Consider the following 24,614-nt stretch of genomic DNA (forward strand, 5'->3'; position numbering starts at 1 on the left):
TCAAAATCTGTGTGCATTTATACTAGAGTTGATTTTATTTTTTTGTAGATTTTTCATTTATTTTGGCTGTACCAGTTGGCACGTCCCCATGTGACCCTAGCTTTATTTGAATTGATTTTTGTAAAGCTTTTAAACACTTAAATTATAGAACATTTCTACAAATAACATGAACTTTGGATGTTCTCTTCTCCTTTGGAAGCCTGCATTTTTGACAACTAGTGGTCTACTTTGTGGTAAACGTGTCCCCTTGCCTCTCTTACTGGAGGAAATTTTCACAAAGCATCTAAGATATGTGGTGTGATGAGCCAGTAATTTCCTAATGGATTAAGCACTGTCTGCCCAGTGCTCTTGATTAATTCATTTCTTTAAATTTGCTGAATATAAACCATGCAGCTCCTCGGGTTGTAAAGTGAGTTCAGACCATGAATTGTCTTTTATGCTTACTGACAGTCAACTTGTTTAGCAATTTTTTCACGTTGTTGGGGTTTAATTGCCAGCTGAGTTGCTACATGATATTAACAGTCAAGGACACCTCTGGTTTTGAAGTCCTGATTGTTCAATTATTTTATCTTTTCTAATTTCGTTCACATAACTTCACTCTTTCAAAAGTTGAAAAAAAGGGATTTTCAAGGATCAAACTTTACTGAAATATGATGTTGAGATTTAGCTTTTCGGAGGATTTTTATTCTATATTTGAATGTCACATGGCAGGAACCGTGTAAGAATCTTTTTACAGTTTGAAGTCTGCATTTCCTGAGCCTTTTATGGATGTTCTTCATATAGATATACCCTCTATTCATCAGATATAGACAGTGTGACATCTTTTTGATGTTCAACTAGATAATTGGATGCTTGTTATATTCCAAATTTAGTTTTTGTGACCTGAAGATTGGGATTCGTTTTGCTCGAGATGAGTTATACAACGCAGTAGTAACTTTTAGTGAGAGATAAGTAGAATGAGAAGCAGAAACTTGGGATTTGATCAACTTTATTTTTTTTTTTATTACGAAAGGCACAGATCTTTCATATGGTAACTCATAAACGGCTATGGGCCCATATTATATCATTCCAATTCTATATGGAAGCACACATTTGTTTTTTCTCATGGATTTATAGAGAATCCAAGGGACCAATTTGTGGCACACTGTGTGTCAATGGGTATGTGTTTGGAAACTGTAGAAGTTGAATGCTACAATATGGAAACCCTTGGAGCACTAAGCAGAGGGGGACATGACTTTGAGAGGGGTGGAACTTTAACTCCTGCAACTTTGTTTGTATAGCTGTGTAGACTTTAAGCAAGAGATATTCTGGTTTAAGAGGAAGGAGCACAGTATGTCTGTGCTTTGAATCTTAGTCCATGGCCCCACTATCCGTATTTAGTTAGTATTCGGTCAGTATTTTTTCTCGGGAGTGGGAACCAAAACCAGGTGAGGGACAATCAGAGAAAAGGTATTGTTATGATAGGCTACAAGCACTAAGGAAAGACAGGAGATCTGTCCCTACAATAGAACTAAGCTAGATCCCTACGATGTAATGGGGAACCCGATCCTGCGATCAGACCCGCTAAAGTCCTCAGCTAGTCTGAACGAAGACCTATAGATGTGAGGGAGGGATCCCTACAAGAACTAGGGACTGGGAGAAAGATGGATACCTCCTAGCAGAAATTGTAGCAGTAAAAAGACAAACACACAACATGGAACATAAAGGTCAAAAGACCTAGCTAAACTGACTGAGAAAGGTTACAAAGCACCTGGCTAGCTTAAGTGTAGAAATTACAATGAAGTCCAGCATGGCCAGAAGGGCGGAGCAGGATAAAATAGGCAAAAAGGTCATGTGACCAGCAAAATAGAAAAAACCTAACAGGAGAGTTCTAACAGGTATAATAGAAGCAAGTGCACCAATTCTGCATTTATCACCCACTCCTAGTTTTGGCTTCCACTACTGAGAAAAAATACTGACTGAATACTGACCAAATACTGATAGTAAGGCCATGGCCTTACTGTGAGGAGAGTGAGACTTATATAGAGGAGGTAACTCTGTCTTATTACTTTTTCTCTCTTTTTCTCACCTGAAGAACTGGAGGAAACATTACCCGCCCTGCTATCATCACTGTCCTACTATGCGTTATTTACCCATTACTTGTATAATGATGAATGCTTTATTTTATTTGTTTAATTAGCCATTGTAAATTTTGTAGCATGTCCAATTTTATCATGCCTATGAAGAGTTAACGTTAGCATTAACCTAAGCCCAAGGGAAGGACAATCCTTCAGCCATGGCCCCCTAAAGGTTTCCTCCACAGGGTTTTTTCCTCTCCTGAGCACTTTAGGATGACTCTTTGTAAGACGGAGGTTTGCTAAGTTTAGTCCCCTTAATGCTTTTGCAGGGTCATCACTTAATAATTTACTAAAGTGAAATAGGTCTTTAATTTATTAAAAATACATCTATATATATGGCTAGGTTTCATATGTGGCTTGGAATTTATAACCCATCACAGATATGTGGTTTAGGAATCAGGTGGAAGTTGCAGACAAGTTAAGGTAGACTCATTTTAACTAATAGAGGATGTAAAACCTCATGGTGGTGAACAGGTTCGGCTTTGGTGGCCAGCCTGAAGGATGTCGTAATGGTAACATCTATCAGGGGTGGGCACAGTGGTTAAGCATGGGAGTGAGGATAATAGGATCATTGCTGCCCTGAAAGTTTACTGACTCTGCTTGAATGGCAAGGCAGTGCGTGCCGCCCCATTATGGCTGTCTGTCCTAGTGTTGTAAGTCAGACAGCTGGAGATAATACACTACTGGTGAATCCCAATGTACTAGCACTTCATCTATCTCCTACTGTGATTGTTTTAATCCTGTGATTTAAATAAAGCTATGGCCATTTTGACAACCAAAATAATGTGTTTTGTGTATTTATTCCAGTGTCGAGGTTTACTGTAGTTATGGCTGTTTTAAGATGAAGTGGATCCGTCCCATATCCAGATGTCCAGACTATATGTGGATAAGGACTAAGATTCATATTTTAAGGGGTATCTCAGGATTCTGATGGCCTATTCTTAGAAATGCATGTATTGTATATGAATGTATGACTATTGGGGTGCCAAGTCGAGGACCTCTATGATCAGCAGAGCAAAGAGGCAGCAGTAGAACCCTTTTACTGCAGTTGTCAGCAGAGTGACACCTACATCAGTGTGTTTTTGGATCGGTACAGCAGTTCAGGTTATGCAAGTGTTTGGGCTGATTATAATTGAGCTGCAGCCCCAAGCATAGCCATATTTCTATGGATGTCTGCAGTGAAGGGGCCCAATACACAGTGCCAATGAGTTCCTGGACATGGTTCTAACTTTGTGATTACTGCTATGGCATCCATTAATGAACAAGTTATGCAAAAACAAATATTGAAAAAAACAAACAAGCAAAAAAATCCTTGTTTTTAGTTGCATTGTACAAAATATTTCAGCATAGTAAATCTATAATGCATATATACATTTAAAATGAAGAAATAATGATAATTATATTTCAAGGTTTGTATCTTTTTTATGTGACTTTTTTTCTACTTCCCTTATAGCGGATGGCTGCATTGACTGGTCTGTGGATCTGAACACCTATATGTCACTGGCAGGAGAAGCTGTGCGAGTAAAATGTGCGCTGTTCTACAGTTATATCAGGACTAACTACACCATGGCTCAGAGTGCAGGACTCCGGCTCATGTGGTACAAAACCAAAGGGGATTTGGAAGAACCAATTTTATTTTCTGTGGCTAGGATGAGTAAGGATGATGACTCTTTATGGATTCATTCTGCAGAGGTACAAGACAGTGGATTCTACACATGCGTTTTAAGGTAAAATTTGACAAATTATGTAAAAGGCACATAAAGGGTCTAAAGTGAAAAAAATAATCAGATCCAAGTATGTTTATAGAGACCACGCCTGGTTACCAAATTATTGCTTCCAATACTCACACCATTCTAGGTAATGATGAGCGAATCTTGAATTATTTTGAATGTGCCAGGAATTTGATTTGCAGCTAAATGTTTTTTTGTGAATCAGAAGTACTCCAAAGCCTCCAACTGCGCTGCAAAAAAGTGTATGATGTTCTCAGGACTGCTAGCACTGTGTTTTTTTACATCACTTTTGTATTTTTTTAAAATACAATTACCACTTTCCCTTAAGAAATGCTAGCTAAATGCTAAAAAATAACAGGCTGCCGTATTGATGTGGCATGAAGGTACCTCACATTTATTAATATAAAAGAACTGCAAAAAATCAGTACTGTATTTGACCTACACACTTTTTTCAGCAATAATGCTGGCTTGCTTCTGCATGAATGCAAATAATATATATGATTGAATTGCAGCAGAACAATAATCACTCTGATCATGGAAGTAGCAGCATCTGATAACTATATGTCCCTCGCTAATCCTGCCTCACAGACTTGAATATGTTCTCCTATCCCTCTCTCTATTAATTAGATCTGTATAATTCTCTTTTCTCTGCACAGTTTCTACAGCGTTTTATTGCTTTTTGCCTGTACATCCTATCTCTGTGAAATGGCTGCTGCATTTCCAGTTTCTGCTTTTATACAGACTATGATAATCCCTCCTGATTGGCTGTTATAACATGTGATATGATGGCTGCAAAGCATTAAGGGGGAACTTGTCTACAAGGCTAATATTTCTTTGTTTTTTTTTAAGTATTGTATGCTTTATTTACATATTTTTTATGTAGAGTAACTAAGCTACATTCAGAGTAGCCTACTTTGGTTGGCAAATAGCTTCACAGAAAGAATTAATATCAGTGCTACGACTTGATTTTCTGAATATAGGCGAATACAGCACTCTACCTCATACAGTTCCATAGACTTTAAACGCAACGGCATTGTACATGTTGGTGCGTGACACTTGAGCATGCGCACCTTTTAAAACAGTGTCTGGGATAGGAAACTTCTTTAAAGAATTTGTCCACTATTTCCACTTTTCCAGAGACGGTGCCACTTATATCTATAGACTATGCCTTGTATTACTGATGAAAAGCTTTTGAGAACAATTAAGCTTGCCATACACACTAGATGGCTGTTGGCCGAATGATACTATGTACTCGTAATAAGGGAGAGAGCTATACTATACATAACTACAGGACACTATATACTAAGGGAGAGCGCTATACACAATAAAGGAGGTTTTTTGGTTTTTTTACATGCAATAGTACTACCCTATCATCTCTCTGCAAGTAAAGCTGCATTTACACTGAAATATAATTGTGAACCAGCGATCGTATCAACGCTTGTTAATGATAAGCTTTCAGTTTAAACAGACTGCTGATCATCCGATGAATGTGTAAAACGTTTGTTCGATGGGTGAAATGATCTTTTATGCAGTGCAAAAGATGATCGTTTTTGGCAGTTCATCATCTTAGATTTGCACTGCCAAGAACTATGGCTATGTACTATGAGCAATCTTTTACAGATCTATTACAGATTGCTTAGTGTGCAACCTTTACTGCAGTCTGTCTGCGTCAACAGGCTATTAAACAACCACTGATCGGTACAGGTTTAAGAGGCATTTACATGCAAGATAATTGTGAATGAACCTTGTTAAAAATGCTTGTTTCATGATTATCTTGCCACATAAACAGGCTGCCAATCGCCTGATGGAGGAGTAAACGCTTACTCATTGGGAGAAATTATCTTTTATGCGGCATAGAAGAGCATAGTTTTCGGTGGTGCATCATCCTGTGTTAACGGAACTCACTCTGCCGAGAACCATGGCAGCCTATGTGAACTCAGTGATCTAGTATCGATCGCTCATAGCTCATCGTTTACTTTGGTCTGCCTGTTTAAATAGGCATTCAAATGACCACCAATTGGTAAAAGTTTACCATTCTGCTGATCGATCAGTCTAAATGGACCCTTACCAATAGGCAGTCATTTAGTGCCGACGATCAGTCCATTTAAGCTGGATTTTATACAGTGTAGATACAAAATAAATAATTAAATCTAGTCCCACAAACTGATGTCTCACATGAATGGATCCATTTCTTTGTTTCTTCTCCATCTTTTCAAACCTTCATGTGGACATCTTAAAGCCATGACTGGGTCACTGTGAGTTTGCGCCGTACTAATCGCTGTTTAGTACAAATATGCATTGCATCATTAATATATAATTAGCTATTATGCTAATTATAAATTGATAAGCCAACACTGTGCCCCCATTAACTTCAATTAGCCACAAGACTTGCAATGTTGTCATAGGGATTTTAGAACGCCAGGATGGTGTTTTAATAATTCAAATTTAACTTTTTTCATGTAAAATAGACTTTATAATAAAGTTTATAGGAGCTTTTTGTTAAAATTACATTTAAGTAGATGATCCTATGAAAACATTCTTCTTACTGACTCTTCAGTTTGAAAAACTTATTTTATTAAACATTTTTAGGTCATTCTTTATATAAGGGGTCCAGTATTCAGAATCCTCATCTCTTGGTCAGAGTATAAGTGATTTCAAAGAGTGGCTCTCTTGTCTAGTCCTGTATGACACAGACAGTCCAGTTATGTGAATGGATGTGTGTATGTGTCTGTCTGTCTTTGTGTCTGTCTGTGTGTGGTTGAGCCTAGAATGGGTTCCTGGTAGTATATATTAGTGAAGACACCAGAATGTTTGGGCTCTATGTATACACTTAAGTCTATATGTACAGTACAGACCAAATGTTTGGACACACCTCATTTAAAGATTTTTCTGCATTTTCATGACCATGAAAATTGTACATTCCCACTGAAGGCATCAAAACTATGAATTAACACATGTGGAATTATATACTTAACAAAAAAGTGTGAAACAACTGAAAATATGTCTTATATTCTAGGTTGTTCAAAGTAGTCACATTTTGATTGGCCTCTTGGCATTCTCTTGATGAGCTTCAAGAGGTAGTCACCGGAAATGGTCTTCCAACAATCTTAAAGGAGTTCTCAGAGATGCTTAGCACTTGTTGGCCCTTTTGCCTTCACTCTGCAGTCCAGCTCACCCCAAACCATCTCGATTGGGTTCAGGTCTGGTGACTGTGGAAGCTAGGTCATCTGGCGTAGTACCCCATCACTCTCCTTCTTGGTCAAATAGCCCTTACACAGCCTGGAGGTGTGTTTGGGGTTATTGTCCTGTTGAAAAATAAATGATGGTCCAACTAAACGCAAACCGGATGGAATAGCATGCCGCTGCAAGATGCTGTAGTAGCCATGCTGGTTCAGTCTGCCTTCAATTTTGAATAAATCCCCAACAGTATCAGCAGCAAAGCACCCCCACACCATCACCTCCTCCTCCATGCTTCACGGTGGGAACCAGGCATGTAGAGTCCATCCGTTCACCTTTAATGCGTCGCACAAAGACATGGTGGTTGGAACCAAAGATCTCAAATTTGGACTCATCAGACTAAAGCACAGATTTCCACTGGTCTAATGTCCATTCCTTGTGTTCTTTAGCCCAAACAAGTCTCTTCTGCTTGTTGCCTGTCCTTAGCAGTGGTTTCCTAGCAGCTATTTTACCATGAAGGCCTGCTGCACAAAGTCTCCTCTTAACAGTTGTTGAAGAGATGTGTCTGCTGCTAGAACTCTGTGTGGCATTGACCTGGTTTCTAATCTGAGCTGCTGTTAACCTGCGATTTCTGAGGCTGGTGACTCGGATAAACTTATCCTCAGAAGCAGAGGTGACTCTTGGTCTTCCTTTCCTGGGGCGGTCCTCATGTGAGCCAGTTTCTTTGTAGCGCTTGATGGTTTTTGCAACTGCACTTGGGGACACTTTCAAAGTTTGCCCAATTTTTCGGACTGACTGACCTTCATTTCTTAAAGTAATGATGGCCACTCGTTTTTCTTTACTTAGCTGCTTTTTTCTTGCCATAATACAAATCCTAACAGTCAATTCAATATGACTATCAGCTGTGTATCCACCTGACTTCTGCACAACACAACTGATGGTCCCAACCCCATTTATAAGGCAAGAAATCCCACTTATTAAACCTGACAGGGCACACCTGTGAAGTGAAAACCATTTCCGGTGACTACCTCTTGAAGCTCATCAAGAGAATGCCAAGAGTGTGCAAAGCAGTCATCAGAGCAAAAGGTGGCTACTTTGAAGAACCTAGATTATAAGACATATTTTCAGTTGTTTCACACATTTTTGTTAAGTATATAATTCCACATGTGTTAATTCATAGTTTTGATGCCTTCAGTGTGAATGTACAATTTTCAAAGTCATGAAAATACAGAAAAATCTTTAAATGAGAAGGTGTGTCCAAACTTTTAGTCTGTACTGTATGTGCTCTGTGTATACATGTGTCTGCATGTATGTGCTCTATATACATGTGTCTATGTATGTGCTATTTGTATGCATGTGTCTGCATGAAGGTGCTCAGTGTATACACATGTCTATATGAATGAATGTACAGTATGTTCTCTGCACATGCATGGGTCTGTCTTTTTTATATATATATATATATATATATATATATATATATATATATATATATATATATATATATGCGCTGTGTATACATACAGTGAAGGAAATAATTATTTGATCCCTTGCTGTTTTTGTAAGTTTGACCACTGACAAAGACATGAACAGTCTATATTTTTAAGGGTAGGCTAATTTTAACATTGAGAGATAGAATATCCAAAAAAAATTCAGAAAATCGCATTGTATAATTTAGATAAATTTATTTCCATTTTGCAGTGACAAATAAGTATTTGATCCCCTACAAACCATTATGAGTTTTGGCTCCTACAGACAAATTAGGTGCTCCTAATCAAGTTGTTACTTGCATTAAAGACAGCTGTCTTACATAGTCACCTGTATAAAAGACTTCTGTCCACAGACTCAATTAATCAGTCTGACTCTAACCTCTACAACATGGGCAAGACCAAAGAGCTTTCTAAGGATGTCAGGGACAAGATTATAGACGTGCACAAAGCTGTAATGGGCTACAAAACCATAAGTAAGACGCTGGGTGAGAAGGAGACAACTGTTGGTGCAATAGTAAGAAAATGGAAGAAATACAAAATGACTGTCAATCGACATAGATCTGGGGCACCATGCAAAATCTCACCTCGTGGGGTATCCTAGATCATGAGGAAGGTGAGAGATCAGCCTAAATCTACACGGGGGGAACTTGTTAATGATCTCAAGGCAGCTGGGACCACAGTCACCAACAAAACCATTGGTAACACATTACGCCTTAAAGGTTTAAAACCCTGCAGTGCCGGCATGGTCCCCCTGCACAAGAAGGCACATGTGCAGGCCTGTCTGAAGTTTACCAATGAACACCTGGATTATTCTGTGAGTTATTGGGAGAAGGTCAGATGAAACAAAAATTGAGTTCTTTGGCATTAACTCAACTCTCCATAATTGGAGGAAGAGACAGGCTGCCTATGACCCAAAGAACACCATCCCCGCTGTCAAGCATGGAGGTGGAAACATTATGTTTTTGGGGTGATTCTCTGCTAAGGGCACAGGACTACTTCACCGCATCAGTGGGAGAATGGATGGAGCCATGTACCGTAAAATCCTGAGTGACAACCTCCTTCCCTCCGCCAGGACATTAAAAATGGGTTGTGTCTGGGTCTTCCAGCAAGACAATGACCCAAAACATACAGCCAAGGCAACAAAGGAGTGACTCAAAAAGAAGCACAGTAAGGTCATGGAGTGGCCTAGCCAGTCTCCAGACCTTAATCCCATAGAAAACTTATGGGAGTTGAAGCTCCAAGTTGCCAAGCGACAGCCTCAAAATCTTAATGATTTAGAGATGATCTGCAAAGAGGAGTGGAGCAAAATTCTTCCTGACATGTGCGCAACCCTCATCATCAACTACAAACAACGTCTGACTGCTGTGCTTGCCAACAAGGGTTTTTCCACCAAGTATTGTGTTGTTTGCCAGAGGAATCAAATACTTATTTCTCACTGCAAAATGCAAATACATTTATCTAATTTATACAATGTTTTTTTCTTGATTTTGTTTTTGATATTCTATCTCTCAATGTTTAAATTAACCTGCCCTTAAAATTATAGACTGTTCATGTCTTTGTCAGTGGGCAAATTTACAAAAACAGCAAGGGATCAAATACTTATTTCCTTCCCTGTATGTCTATGTATATGCTCTGTATACATATGTCTGTATGTACAGTACAGACCAAAAGTTTGGACACACCTTCTCATTTAAAGATTTTTCTGTATTTTCATGACTATGAAAATTGTACATTCACACTGAAGGCATAAAAACTATGAATTAACACATGTGGAATTATATACTTAATAAAAAAGTGTGAAACAACTGAAAATATGTCTAATATTCTAGGTTCTTCAAAGTAGCCACCTTTTGCTTTGATGACTGCTTTGCACACTCTTGGCATTCTCTTGATGAGCTTCAAGAGGTAGTCACAGGAAATGGTCTTCCAACAATCTTGAAGGAGTTCCCAGAGATGCTTAGCACTTGTTGTCCCTTTTGCCTTCACTCTGCGGTCCAGCTCACCCCAAACCATCTCGATTGGGTTCAGGTCTGGTGACTCTGGAGGCCAGGTCATCTGGTGTAGCACCCCATCACTCTCCTTCTTAGTCAAATAGCCCTTACACAACCTGGAGGTGTGTTTGGGGTCATTGTCCTGTTGAAAAATAAATGATGGTCCAACTAAACGCAAACCGGATGGAATAGCATGCCGCTGCAAGATGCTGTGGTAGCCATGCTGGTTCAGTATTCCATCAATTTTGAATAAATCCCCAACAGTGTCACCAGCAAAGCACCCCCACACCCTCACACCTCCTCCTCCATGCTTCACGGTGGGAACCAGGCATGTAGAGTCCATCCGTTCACCTTGTTTGCTTCGCACAAAGACACGGTGGTTGGAACCAAAGATCTCAAATTTGGACTCATCAGACCAAAGCACAGATTTCCATTGGTCTAATGTCCATTCCTTGTGTTCTTTATCCCAAACAAGTCTCTTCTGCTTGTTGCCTGTCCTTAGCAGTGGTTTCCTAGCAGCTATTTTACCATGAAGGCCTGCTGCACAAAGTCTCCTCTTAACAGTTGTTGAAGAGATGTGTCTGCTGCTAGAACTCTGTGTGGCATTGACCTGGTCTCTAATCTGAGCTGCTGTTAACCTGCGATTTCTGAGGCTGGTGACTCGGATAAACTTATCCTCAGAAGCAGAGGTGATTCTTGATCTTCCTTTCCTGGGGCGGTCCTCATGTGAGCCAGTTTCTTTGTAGCGCTTGATGGTTTTTGCAACTGCACTTGGGGACACTTTCAAAGTTTTCCCAATTTTTCGCACAGACTGACCTGCATTTCTTAAAGTAATGATGGCCACTTGTTTTTATTTACTTAGCTGTTTTTTTCTTGCCATAATACAAATTCTAACAGTCTATTCAGTAGGACTATCAGCAGACTTCTGCACAACACAACTGATGGTCCCAACCCCATTTGTAAGGCAATAAATCCCACTTATTAAACCTGACAGGGCACACCTGTGAAGTGAAAACCTTTTCCGGTGACTACCTCTTGAAGCTCATCAAGAGAATGCCAAGAGTGTGCAAAGCAGTCATCAAAGCAAAAGGTGGCTACTTTGAAGAACCTAGAAATAAGACATATTTTCAGTTATTTCACACTTTTTTGTTAAGTATATAATTCCACATGTGTTAATTCATAGTTTTGATGCCTTCAGTGTGAATGTACAATTTTCATAGTCATGAAAATACAGAAAAATCTTTAAATGAGAAGGTGTGTCCAAACTTTTGGTCTGTACTGTATGTGTTCTGTGTATACTGTGTATACATGTGTGTATGTGCTCAGTGTATACTTATATGTCTATGCAGGTGCTCTGTATACACGTGCTCTGAGTATACATGTGTGCATGTGCTTTGTGTATACATATATATGTGTGTGTATGTGCCCGGTGCATGTATGCGTGTGTGTCCTATATGTGTGTAACTGTTGGAATATGTTTAGTGCAACAACTCCATTCCTGTGTATGTAAATGTTCTATTGCTAGGTTTGTGTATTGTCTATAAAGTTAAAAAAATAAATAAATAAATCCCAGAAGCGCACACACAGAAAAGACCATGTGACTGTGTTCAGTTTCCTGTGTCTGTGCATGAGAGGAGAAGCAGCCTGCTGATGCTGCACAGAGACTCTTAAGATGTGTATATTCCTGATTCCACAAAGCCGATCATATCTGTACCTGTTTATAGCTAATTAAAGCTTTGTTCTGTTGTCAACACGCTTTGAGAGTATCCTGAATGATCCTCTGCCAACAGTTCTTGTGTCACATACTATGTGTAGCATTCACATTTATAAAAACCAGCAGCGCAGACGGTAGTTCAGAGGTGTAAACATTGGCAATAGCTCAACAAACGAGAAAAATGCTGCTCATTAGTTGGGTGATTGGATTGTTTATGGCGAAACAAAAATCATTGTTCTCAGCAGCACATCGCCCGGTGTAAACTGCAGAAGTGCTGCCGATAACATGATATTGTATGGAGACAGATTGATCTATTAGTGATTGTTCTGTCCCCATCTTTCTTCCTCAACCTATGTAAACAGGCCGGGAAACAAGTGGCAAACCACTTCAATATTGTCAATCACTCTTATTTAACGGCTTGAGCTCAGCTTATGTAAATGCAACCAAAATGTTTGTGTGATGGTGCAATATGTTAGCATTTAGGGCACCACTTTAAACTTTTGCCCAGGGCGTTACTTTATCTTAAACCGGCCCTGATTACCAGTTACTCTCCTGTGTCCTGAATCTCCACCACTGTGCTCCTCTCACTCCCTCCATTTATTACGATTACATGTCCTTTCCTCAATTCATAATTAAGTGAAACCCCCAATTAATTATAATTACATATCCTCCCCCTTTCGTTATGATACGTCCCCCCCAATTCATTTACTTTCATGTCCTATCTCCCATCCCCACCTTCAATTCATTCAGTACTAATAATAAAAAAAATCACCTCTCCATATGATCCCCCATGACTCTACTTTCATTATCTTCTGGCTGGCGAGCACCTGCTAAATGATGTAGCCGGCGTGATGACGTCATCGCTCCAGCTAAGTCCGAGAGAAGATGTCAGGAAGGAAGCCAAGAATGAATAGATTCTGTATTGCTGGCAGTGGAATTGCAGGAATGCTCCTTACATGGTGATTTATGCTGCTGATCATGGTGAAAGAAATACTATGAGAGCAATCTAGCAGTAGTAGCCCCAGATTGCCTTTACTATAACCCTCCTCATTTTATTGAAATCCATGTTTTTTGTTAATATGTAATGATCTTTTAAGATCTGTGAGTCGAACATAGATCTCTTTGAGAATCTGCCTCCATCTGTCAGGTATAATCACACACAGCTCTGCAGTGAGATCAGACTGTCAGTCATTACATGTCTCACACTGAAAACACCCTTTTTCATTTAAAATAATCTCTGGAGGGAGATTCTCAAGGAGATCTATATCCCGGCCAAAGATCTTAACAGCTCATTTACATATAAGAAAAACGTGGACTTCTCTGCAATAAAACATGGGTTTACGATATCACGATATGATTTTATTCAGTTTACTATGACCAAAATGCCCAGATAGTCAGCTTAGGAGGGTTGGTCCTACTGATAGATTAATTTTAAACATGGAATAAACACTCACTGTAACCTACAGAGACAGGAGTGAAGCTGTCTAGTGTGAATTGAGGACAGTGAATAGGGATGGGGAAGAATTTGAACACCTTATCAGTATTTAAAAAACAAACATACTCCGAACTTACTGTTATCCGCACTGAGATATGTGGTGAGAAGATCTTCAAGGTTCCTGCTTGGTCCTACCTCTCAATAAACCAAAATACCATTTAAGTTATGCAGGCAAAATTTTGACCAGCAGCTTATTATAGGTATATATAATTGGTATATTTTGATATAATTGGCCAATATTTTGATCAACCGATAGGATTGTTGTTCACTTTGGATGATGATTAATTTAACAACAAAAATTAAGTGAGCATCAATGAAATAAGTGTGAGGGAAGCATATATGGTGTTGTACAAATTTCCTGCAATTTCTTCAAGTCATAAAGCCATCTGGTCCCAGATGCTTTTGCATTAAGGCAAATAATTGCTGTCTTAAGTATCATCTGTTCGTATGGTGTCCTTAAAAGTTTGTATGGATGCTACGATTAGTAGGGTCAAATCTTCTTCAAATTTTAATACTACCATGCCAATTTGTATAAAATGTATAATTTGTATAAATATTTAGACCAGATTAGATGATGATAATACATTTTGCCTTTAGCACTAAAGTGGAAAAAATATATCTGATATGCAAGCAGTCAGCAGGGAAGTGGTGTTACCCAGAGTGTAATAATATTGGGGAGACCAGCAAAGCAATTGCTCAACCTGCTAGGAAGAGCTTCAGTTCCACATGGGCATGGATTAGTTTGGTATGTAGTATAGTGTTAAAAGGTGTCCCCTTATCTACAGTCCCACAGCTAGTTGACAACTTTTTTTCCAGCTCTGTTTGCCAATGTATTCTTTTATTAAATTTGTGAATTACTCTAGGCCTTACACTCCGCACCTGATGAAGGTGTTAATCCAATTCCGAAACTAATCACAATTACAATAAAGAAGTTCTTCATAGCACCTCACAGTATATGCATTTCTTTTGTAAGGAAAAGTAACATTTATGGAGATAATTTTCTTCTGTATTTGTTGTTACACCCAAAAAATGGACAGCAAAATAAAAGTGAGTGATATTTATCAAGCACATGCTGTAGGAGAAAAGATACTAAAATAGTAAAAAAATAAAATTTAAAGAGTGAAATCTAAATCTATGCACTTTAGATGATGTTATCTTTTTCTGCAGCTGCAGCTGTGGGAGATTGAACCGATATGAGCGAGTAACTCTCTGGAAGTAGTGCTTAGCACATAATCAGGAGGTGATTCTACGTCTGGGTCAGATATTCTAATATGTGAAAATCTATGTGTTTTATAATATACTTATATCCGACAACTGATGTCTGAGCTAACCCTCATGTCAAGTACATGAGAACAGAAATGAAAAGCTCTAGTGTTTTACAATGGAAATCTATCCATTTTAATCATATGAAAATAACATTTTAAAAATAATAATCCTTATTTTCTTATGTAAGCTCTTAACCTTATCGCTTCGACATAAGCTCCGATTTAAAATACCGGTTTGAACCCAACATTGAAAAGTCACAGATCAAATTTATGAAAAAGCTCAGAAGAACACTGAGAAAAAGAGTATGATTTTAAAAATAAATAATAGTCAACAGCTTTATAGAATACTAAATGGCTTTACTCTTTTAATAGCTAATTCAATACAGCTCACTATGCGACTCCTATTGTATAACCAGTGGAGATTTAGCAAATCTTTTGAAATTCACATTCGTTAGCTATGTCAAATTTTTCAGAAAACTTTAACAAAGAATCAATTTTTCGGTGGATTGCAAGTACTAAAATGCCTCTAGTTGCCCTGAAAATATATGTTTAACTTTGTGAAATCTCTTAAAATGGTGTTGAAACCTTTCAATCTCTTTAGCCCAAGCTTAGCATTGATAATGTGAAACTGACCTCAACAACTATGGTAAATTGAGGGTAGCTGCTTTTCTCTGCTGTCCTGTCACACACTATCTGTAATGTTTATTCAGTTTTTTTACAGCTTTCTCGCCCGATCTCTACTTCGAAGCTGTGAACTGTGACGTTCTCTCACAATCCAGATTGACTAGAAAATGGCTACTGCATTCCCTGCCTCTGCTTTATACAGATTATGATAGTTTCTCCTGATTGACTGTGCTATACCATCCAATGTGATAGTTGTAAGCCATTATTGGGAAGCCCGCATGGTGCCAATGGTCATGGAAGACTTCTTTTGGCTTATGCAATCTTCTGCTTTTTGTAAAATGGTGGTGGGCATTTTTTGGTGATTCGCTGCAACCCAACATTAAATTGTTCAAATCTTACAGGTTCAGCAAATTTTACTGGCTACTTTTAAAAATTTGGTGTGTTTTAGGGGGAGGGGGCAATGTTTATTGCGGTCTGACAGGAACTATAATTTTTAACAGGATTTGGTCTGAAACATAGAATCATAGAATGGTAGAGTTGGAAGGGACCTCCTGGGTCATCTGGTGCAACCCCCTGCTCAAAGCAGGATTCACTAGATCATCTCAGACAGATGTCTGTCCAGCCTCTGTTTGAAGACGTCCATTGAAGGGGAACTCACCACCTCTCGTGGCAGCCTGTTCCACTCATTAATCACCCTAACTGTCAAAAAGTTTTTTCTAATATCTAATCTGTGTCTCCTCCCATTTAGTTTCATCCCATTGCTTCTAGTCTTTCCTTGTGCAAATGAGAATAAAGATGATCCTTCTACAATGTGACAGCCCTTGACATATTTGTAGACAGCTATTAAGTCTCCTCTCAGTCTTCTTTTTTGCAAGTTAAACATTCCCAAATCCTGCAACCGTTCCTCATAGGACATGGTTTGCAGACCAGTCACCATTCTGGTCGTTCTTCTCTGAACTTGCTCCAGTTTGTCTATGTCTTTTTTAAAATGTGGTGCCCAAAACTGTACACAGTATTCCAGATGAGGTCTGACCAAAGAGGAGTAAAGACCGATAATGACTTCACGTGATCTAGACTGTATGCTTCTGTTAATACATCCCAGAATTGTATTTGCCTTTTTTGCTGCTGCATCACACTGTTGACTCATGTTCAGTCTATGATCTATTAGTATACCTAAGTCTTTTTCACATGTACTGTTGCTTAGCTCTATTCCTCCCATTCTGTATATGCTTTTTTCATTTTTATTGCCCAGATGTAGTACTTTGCATTTTTCCCTGTTAAAAACCATTATGTTGGTTGCTGCCCACTGCTCCAGTTTATTTAGGTCTTTTTGAATCCTCTCTCTCTCTTCTCTAGTATTAGCTATCCCTCCTAGCTTTGTGTCATCAGCAAATTTAATCAGTTTACCCTCAATTCCTTCATCTAAATCATTGATAAAGATGTTGAACAATACAGGTCCCAGGACGGAGCCCTGTGGTACCCCACTTGAGACATTCATCCAGCTGGATGCGAAGCCATTTACAACCACCCTTTGAGTCCGATCACTAAGCCAGTTATGAATCCACCTAACAGTTGCCTGGTCCATTGCATACTTGGTCATTTTTTCAATAAGGATGGTGTGAGATACTTTGTCAAATGCTTTGCTGAAGTCAAGATATACTATATCTACAGCATTTCCCTGATCCACCCAGTCAGTGATTCTGTCATAGAAGGAAATTAAGTTAGTCTGACATGACTTGTTAGTTACAAACCCATGCTGACTCTGGTTAATCACTTCATTCTTATCCATGTACTTACATACATGTTGTTTAATAATTTGTTCAAAGATCTTTCCTGGTATAGAAGTCAGACTCACCGGCCTATAGTTCCCTGGGTCCACCTTCTTCCCCTTTTTGAAGATAGGAACAACATTTGCTCTTCTCCAGTCTTCTGGGACTTCTCCTGTTCTCCAAGAATTTTCAAAGATTATGGAGAGTGGTTCTAAAATTTCTTCTACGATCTCCTTCAGTACTCTGGGGTGTAATTCATCTGGACCTGGAGACTTGAACTCATTTATGTTAGCTAAATATTCCCTCACAATCTTTCTGTTTACAGATAACTTGGATTCCTCTATTCCTTTAAAAGGACAGTGAAGATCAGTTGATGTTACATTTTCTTTCTGAGAGAAAACAGATGCAAAATAGGAATTAAAAAGTTCGGCCTTCTCAACATCCTCTCTTACCATTTCTCCATTTTCATCCTGTAAAAATCCTATAGCATCTTTGACTTTTCTTTTACTTTTGACATACCCCCAAAATCCTTTTTTATTGCTTTTGACATCTCTTGCAAGCCTTAATTCATTGTCAGCTTTAGCTAACCTGATACGTGCCCTGCAGGATCTGCAGACTGCATTATAATCTTCTTTAGATATGCCTCCCTCTTTCCATTTAATAAACATTTCTTTCTTTTTAGCATGTGTTTAAGTTCTGTGTTCATCCATCCTGGTTTCCTTAAATGCTTCCCATTCTTCCTACTTTTCGGGATTGTTAACGATTGTGCTTTGAGAATCTCATTTTTAAAAATTTCCCATCCTTCCTGGACATTTTTGTCCTTAAGGACATCCAGCCATTGGATCCCTCCTATTCTCTTTCTGAGTCTCTTAAAATCTGCCTTTCTAAAATCTAACCTTGAAGTTTGAGTCTTCACATGTCTTCCTCCTCTAGTTATCCAAAATTCTATAATAGCATGATCGCTGCCTCCTAGGGTCCCAGCCACCTTTACCTCCTCAACCATTTCCTCCCTGTTTATAAGGATTAGATCCAAAGTAGCAGATCCCCTTGTTTTCTCCCCTACCTTTTGGAAGATAAAGTTGTCAGCAAGAGAGGATAAGAATTTGCTTGACCTGTTAGTTTTACTTGAGAGAGATTCCCAACAAATGTCTGGATAGTTGAAATCTCCCATGACTACTACGTCATATTTTTTGGAGAACTTGGTAATTTGATACATAAAGAGTTCATCCATATCTTCAGCTTGCCCAGGTGGCCTGTAGTAAATGCCTACAATGGTGTCCTTTCCGTTGTTCTCTCCTTGTATTCTTACCCAAACAGTTTCCACAGAGCTCCCAGTCTCTGAAGCTTCAATCTCTGTGCAGATATACGCTTTTCTAACATACAATGCAACACCTCCTCCTCGTTTATCAAGTCTGTTTCTTGCAAATAAGTTGTATCCTTTTAGCCTTTTATTCCAATCATGTGTATCGTCCCACCAAGTTTCAGTGATTCCAATGACATCATATTCCTTTTCCTGCATTAGTAGTTCCAATTCTCCTTGTTTGTTGCCCATGCTTTGTGCATTGTATAAAAACATGAATCAAATTTATGCCAGTTCATAGCTGGTTTCAATTATATTTTTTTCACCAAAGGACAGAAAAAGATACACCAAAATTATTAAGAGGCATAAGCATATGAATTAAATTGGTGTATCTGTGCACTCCAGTTCAAGACTGTTAAAGACTTGCACATTAGTCCCATTGGGATTCAAATACTGAACTGCATAGTTGACAACTGTTGAAAACTATATTTATGGAGACTTAAGATTTTTAGACATAGGCCACACATCAGCCATGGATTTTTACAGGACGCACAACTTTATTAGGCCCTTTCTCACCATAAAAGGCTACCTCTGAACTTGTGCACTAGTTCTCTAGAAAATGATTACATACCTCTTTTTATTCCCTGGAGGACTTATCATTCGAAATGATCAAATCTTTTGACATTTAAATTGACAGATTTGACAAATTAAAAAAAATCTATTTTCAGTGAATTGATTGCCAACAAATACTAAACAATATTGGAAGTATCTAGTTGCCCTGAAAAGTTAATTGTAACACTCTGAGGTCTCCTAGGACTGTATCCAACCCTTTGCAAGCTGTTTAACACAAACACAGCCTTAATAATGTCAAAGTGATCTCACCATAGCAACTGGTACTAACCCAGTAGTAACCAACTGTCCAAGTAATAACACATTGCAATTTTCGGAATTTTATGTTTTTTAAATTAAAAAAACTGCCCAAAAATTATCCCTCCAAATTATGTGTTCAGGCTTGACCACCATTTTGACCACTTAATCAAACTGACAATGTCACTTTCAGGGGTGACATCCCCCTGCAGTGATTGAGACAAGTGATTTCACATATCCCATAACATACTCTGCTTCTTTCCCACTTCAGAGGCAAAGGCAATTGTGACCTGGGTTTGGTGGTACTACTGCCAGGGTGGCTAGTGCCAGTAGTGTTAGTGGTGCTGCTGCTAGCGGCTCCTATGTTTTTAGCTTTATGGTCTTTCTGTTAAACAGTGTTGTGGCAGGCACTGCCTTTATAACGAGTGCTCAATTCAACGGTGCAAATATAGACATGCTTTTTTAGTCTTTTACACTAAACCCGTCTATTGCTTTTTCCACTTTTTTATACCATGCATTTTGTACAACCATAACTTTTTGACATTCATTTTAACCCCAATCATTCAAATCTTTCATAAAAGGACAAAACAAGAATTGTTAGGTAAATAGGTGCACTAACAGAAAGCAAAATGTTGCAGCAGGCCACCGTATAAGTGTGTGTGTATGGTTGTCAAATTGGACTAATAAATCAGACCTACACAGTTAAATGTCTACATTTAAAAATAAATATATAAAGTAAATGTAACATCACAACCCCCCCTCCCAAACATAGCATAAGATATGTTAGGTAAGTACTCAGCACCTGCAACAGGGGCTGTAAGGTGGCATGTACAGATGTAAAATCTGACTAGTAAAATAGAAGTCAAAAAATAAATTGTTTGTGACACTCACACTTTGTGAGAATAAACACTTGCAGGTATATGTCTGGATTTTGGTGAATTTTTTTTTTTGTATTTTTTAAAAACATTTCCACTTTCACTAAAACAATTGCACAAGAAATGCAAAAACTCAGTACAGCCAGTTATGGCTAGCTAGCCCACCATCTCTGACTGACACTGATTTCATTTTTTTTTTTTCATTTGAAATATATATTATATTGGCTTGCTGATTGTTTCTAAAAGATTTTTGATTTAAGAAAAAAATTGTAATTCAAATGCAGTAGGACAGGTGTCAGCTACACCATATGACTGATCAATCACACGGAGTATAGAACTACTGCTTGAAACTCTTTTATCTCCCTTTCCCCCTATTTATTAAATCTCTGTATTAATCCCAGACTACTACTCTCATCATGTTCACTACTCCAATTTTACTTCACATTACTGTCTGGAGTATTTATCCAATGTTTTCGGGCTTTCTCTTACTATCTCTATTGCTAAGCTGTGAGCACTATCCTAAATCACCCTAAAATGGCTGCTGCATTCCCTGCCTCAGCTTTTACACTGGCTATGATAGTCCCACCTAATTGGCTGCGCTGTACCATGTTATGTGATAGTTGAAAAGAATTGTGGGGATGTCCATGCCTGAGATAGTGCAAAACTTCTGAGGTTGAAGCAAAACAGACACAGAGGTCAAATTGGTGGGTGAGCAAATCAGGGGACCCCCAATAGTAAAAGGCACTGATTATTTATATAAAGTAGTAGGACACAGAAAGAGTACCTATCAAAATATGCAAAAGTACAAAAAGCTGATATATAGGTAATTTCACATACATCTCTCTCTCTGTATATATATATATATATATAAAGGTGTATATATATATATATATATATATATATATATATATATACAGTGCCTACAAGTAGTATTCAACCCCCTGCAGATTTAGCTGGTTTGATAAGATGCAAATAAGTTAGAGCCTTCAAACTGCAAACGAGAGTAGGATTTATGAACAGAAGCCTAAATCTTACAAACCAAAAAGTTATGTTGCTCAGTTGAATTTTATTAAATTTTAAACATAAAAGTGTGGGTCAATTATTATTCAACCCCTATGTTTAATATTTTATGGAATAACCCTTGTTTGCAATTACAGCTAATAATCGTCTTTTATAAGACCTGATCAGGCCGGCACAGGTCTGTGGAGTTATCTTGGCCCACTCCTCCATGCAGATCTTCTCCAAGTTATCTAGGTTCTTTGGGTGTCTCATGTGGACTTTATTCTTGAGCTCCTTCCACAAGTTTTCAATTGGGTTAAGGTCAGGAGACTGACTAGGCCACTCCAACACCTTGACTTTTTCCCTCTTGAACCAGACCTTGGTTTTCTTGGCTGTGTGCTTTGGGTCGTTGTCTTGTTGGAAGATGAAATTACGACCCATCTTAAGATCCTTGATGGAGGAGCGGAGGTTCTTGGCCAAAATCTCCAGGTAGGCCGTGCTATCCATCTTTCCATGGATGCGGACCAGATGGCCAGGCCCCTTGGCTGAGAAACAGCCCCACAGCATGATGCTGCCACCACCATGCTTGACTGTAGGGATGGTATTCTTTGGGTCGTATGCAGTGCCATCCAGTCTCCAAACGTCATGTGTGTGGTTGGCACCAAAGATCTCGATCTTGGTCTCATCAGACCATAGAACCTTGAACCAGTCTGTCTCAGAGTCCTCCAAGTGATCATGAGCAAACTGTAGACGAGCCTTGACATGACATTTTGAAAGTAAAGGTACCTTACTGGCTCGTCTGGAACGGAGACCATTGCGGTGGAGTACGTTACTTATGGTATTGACTGAAACCAATGTCCCCACTGCCATGAGATCTTCCCGGAGCTCCTTCCTTGTTGTCCTTGGGTTAGCCTTGACTCTTCGGACAAGCCTGGCCTCGACACGGGAGGACACTTTAAAGGCTGTCCAGGCCGTGGAAGGCTAACAGTAGTTCCATAAGCCTTCCACTTACGGATGATGCTCCCAACAGTGGAGACAGGTAGGCCCAACTCCTTGGAAAGGGTTTTGTACCCCTTGCCAGCCTTGTGACCCTCCACGATCTTGTCTCTGATGGCCTTGGAATGCTCCTTTGTCTTTCCCATGTTGACCATGTCTGAGTGCTGTTCACAAGTTTGGGGAGGGTCTTAAATAGTCAGAAAAGGCTGGCAAAAGAGATCTTTAATCCACACATGTGAAGCTCATTATTCTTGGTGCCTGAACTACTTCTTAATACTTTAGGGGGACCAAACAGAATTCTTGTGGTTTGAGGGGTTGAATAATAAATGACACTCTGAATTAACTTTTAACGTTTTAAAAAAAACAAAAACAAAAAAAAAAAAAAACAATATTTGCTGCAGTGCATTTCCCACTTCCAGGCTGATCTACAGTACAAATGTCACAATGCCAAGTTAATTCCGCATGTGTCAACCAGCTAAATCTGCTGGGGGTTGAATGCTACTTGTAGGCACTGTATATATATATATATATATACTCACATAGTGTATTAATATCATTATTTATTATTATAGCGCCATTAATTCCATGGTGCTTTACATGTTTAAAAGGGGTATACATAGCAAACAACAAGTACAATAATTTGAACAAAAACGAGTCAGCGACTGGTACAGGAGGAGAGAGGACCCAGTCAGCGAGGGCTCACAGTCTACAAGGGATGGGTGAGGATACAGTAGGTGAGGGTACTGCTTGTCATGCAGCGGTATGGTGGAGCGGTGGTTACTGAAGGTTGTAGGCTTGTTGGAAGAGGTGGGTCTTCAGGTTCCTTTTGAAGGTTTCCACGGCAGGCGAGAGTCTGATATGTTGAGGCAGAGAGTTCCAGAGCAGGGGAGATGCACAGGAGAAATCTTGTATGCGATTGTGGGAAGAGGAGATAAGAGGGGAGTAGAGCAGGAGATCTTGTGAGGATCGGAGGTTGCGTGCAGGTAAGTACCGGGAGACTAGATCACAGATGTATGGAGGAGACAGGTTGTGGATGGCTTTGTATGCCGTTGTTAGGGTTTTGAACTGGAGTCTCTGGGTAATGGGGAGCCAGTGAAGGGATTGGCAGAGAGGAGAGGCCGGGGAATAGCAGGGGACAGGTGGATTAGTTGGGCAGTAGACTTTAGGATAGATTGGAGGGGTGCGAGAGTGTTAGAAGGAAGGCCACAGAACAGAAGGTTGCAGTAGTCGAGGTGGGAGATGATGAGGGTGCACTAAGGTTATTGCAGATTCATGGTTGAGAGATGGTTTTTTTTGGCTGCTTACCATGGTTGTGCCTTTGGGACCTCCTACTTTGCCTATAAGTTGCAAAGTTTTGGACTTTGTACAATAAATGACAAATTCAGCACTGTTACATTTATATACTATTGAAAATGTCTCACGTTTGTACTGGTAGGTTGATTTCTGTAATCCATGTACTTGCCCTTTCAATAACCGAAAAATATTACTTGAAAATTTGACAGAATAGCCTTTAGAGTGTATACTACTTTATTGTGAAAAATAGTTTTCTAAGTAGCCATAATAATAATAATGATATATTGCTTATTCATTAACTGGTCAATTTGTTCTCCAAACATCATCATAACTTAATAATTGCTGTAAATTCTGCTTCAGTACCAAAAATAACAGGATTTGACATGCTTTTTAGATTATTTATTGTAATCACTTATTCTTCTCATCTACCAAACGATAAAATGTATAGATTATTATTGCCTTGTGCAAAGGGTAATGGTTTGTGTATACAAAAATAAATAAATAAATAAAAACAGCCCAACTACTTAATTTAAAGACGACCTGTCACTAGGTTAAATGTGGACCGTTTTTGCTATTATTTTATTCCCTCTGCTCCCCTGAATATTCAGTATTTATTTATTTTTTAAAGCCACAATATACTTCCTGAGATTTGGAGCTTTTTATTTAGTGCAAACAATATAAAAAATGTAGTGTCTTTGTCAAGGGAATATTGTTCACAGGAATCTTGGGGCTTTTTATTTAATGCAACCATTATAAAAAAATATGTGTTTTTTTATCAAGGAATTTTACAGGAATGTTTGGGGGAGTGTCTTTTAGCTGCTCCGAATAATTACTTGTGAACAAGGTATATTGGTAAAGACCATACAAATTGGCATATTTGGGCACACTAAATAAAAGCCTAATATCTTGGAAACT

At 38.8% G+C, this 24,614-nt stretch overlaps 1 protein-coding gene across 1 annotated transcript in view; it reads left to right on the forward strand.

Annotated features, from left to right (window-relative positions):
* The window catches only part of IL1RAPL2 (interleukin 1 receptor accessory protein like 2), a 1,202,487-nt gene that overhangs the window by 502,764 nt on the left and 675,109 nt on the right, over positions 1-24,614 (forward strand). The window contains exon 3 of the mRNA XM_073637906.1: positions 3,571-3,844. Within this exon, the coding sequence (XP_073494007.1) occupies positions 3,571-3,844 (274 nt within the window). The remainder of the gene's footprint in view (positions 1-3,570; positions 3,845-24,614) is intronic.

The sequence above is a fragment of the Phyllobates terribilis genome, unplaced genomic scaffold (assembly GCF_046119375.1).
Source record: "Phyllobates terribilis strain yellow unplaced genomic scaffold, ASM4611937v1 Scaffold_7__3_contigs__length_470593459, whole genome shotgun sequence".
Lineage (NCBI taxonomy): Eukaryota > Metazoa > Chordata > Amphibia > Anura > Dendrobatidae > Phyllobates > Phyllobates terribilis.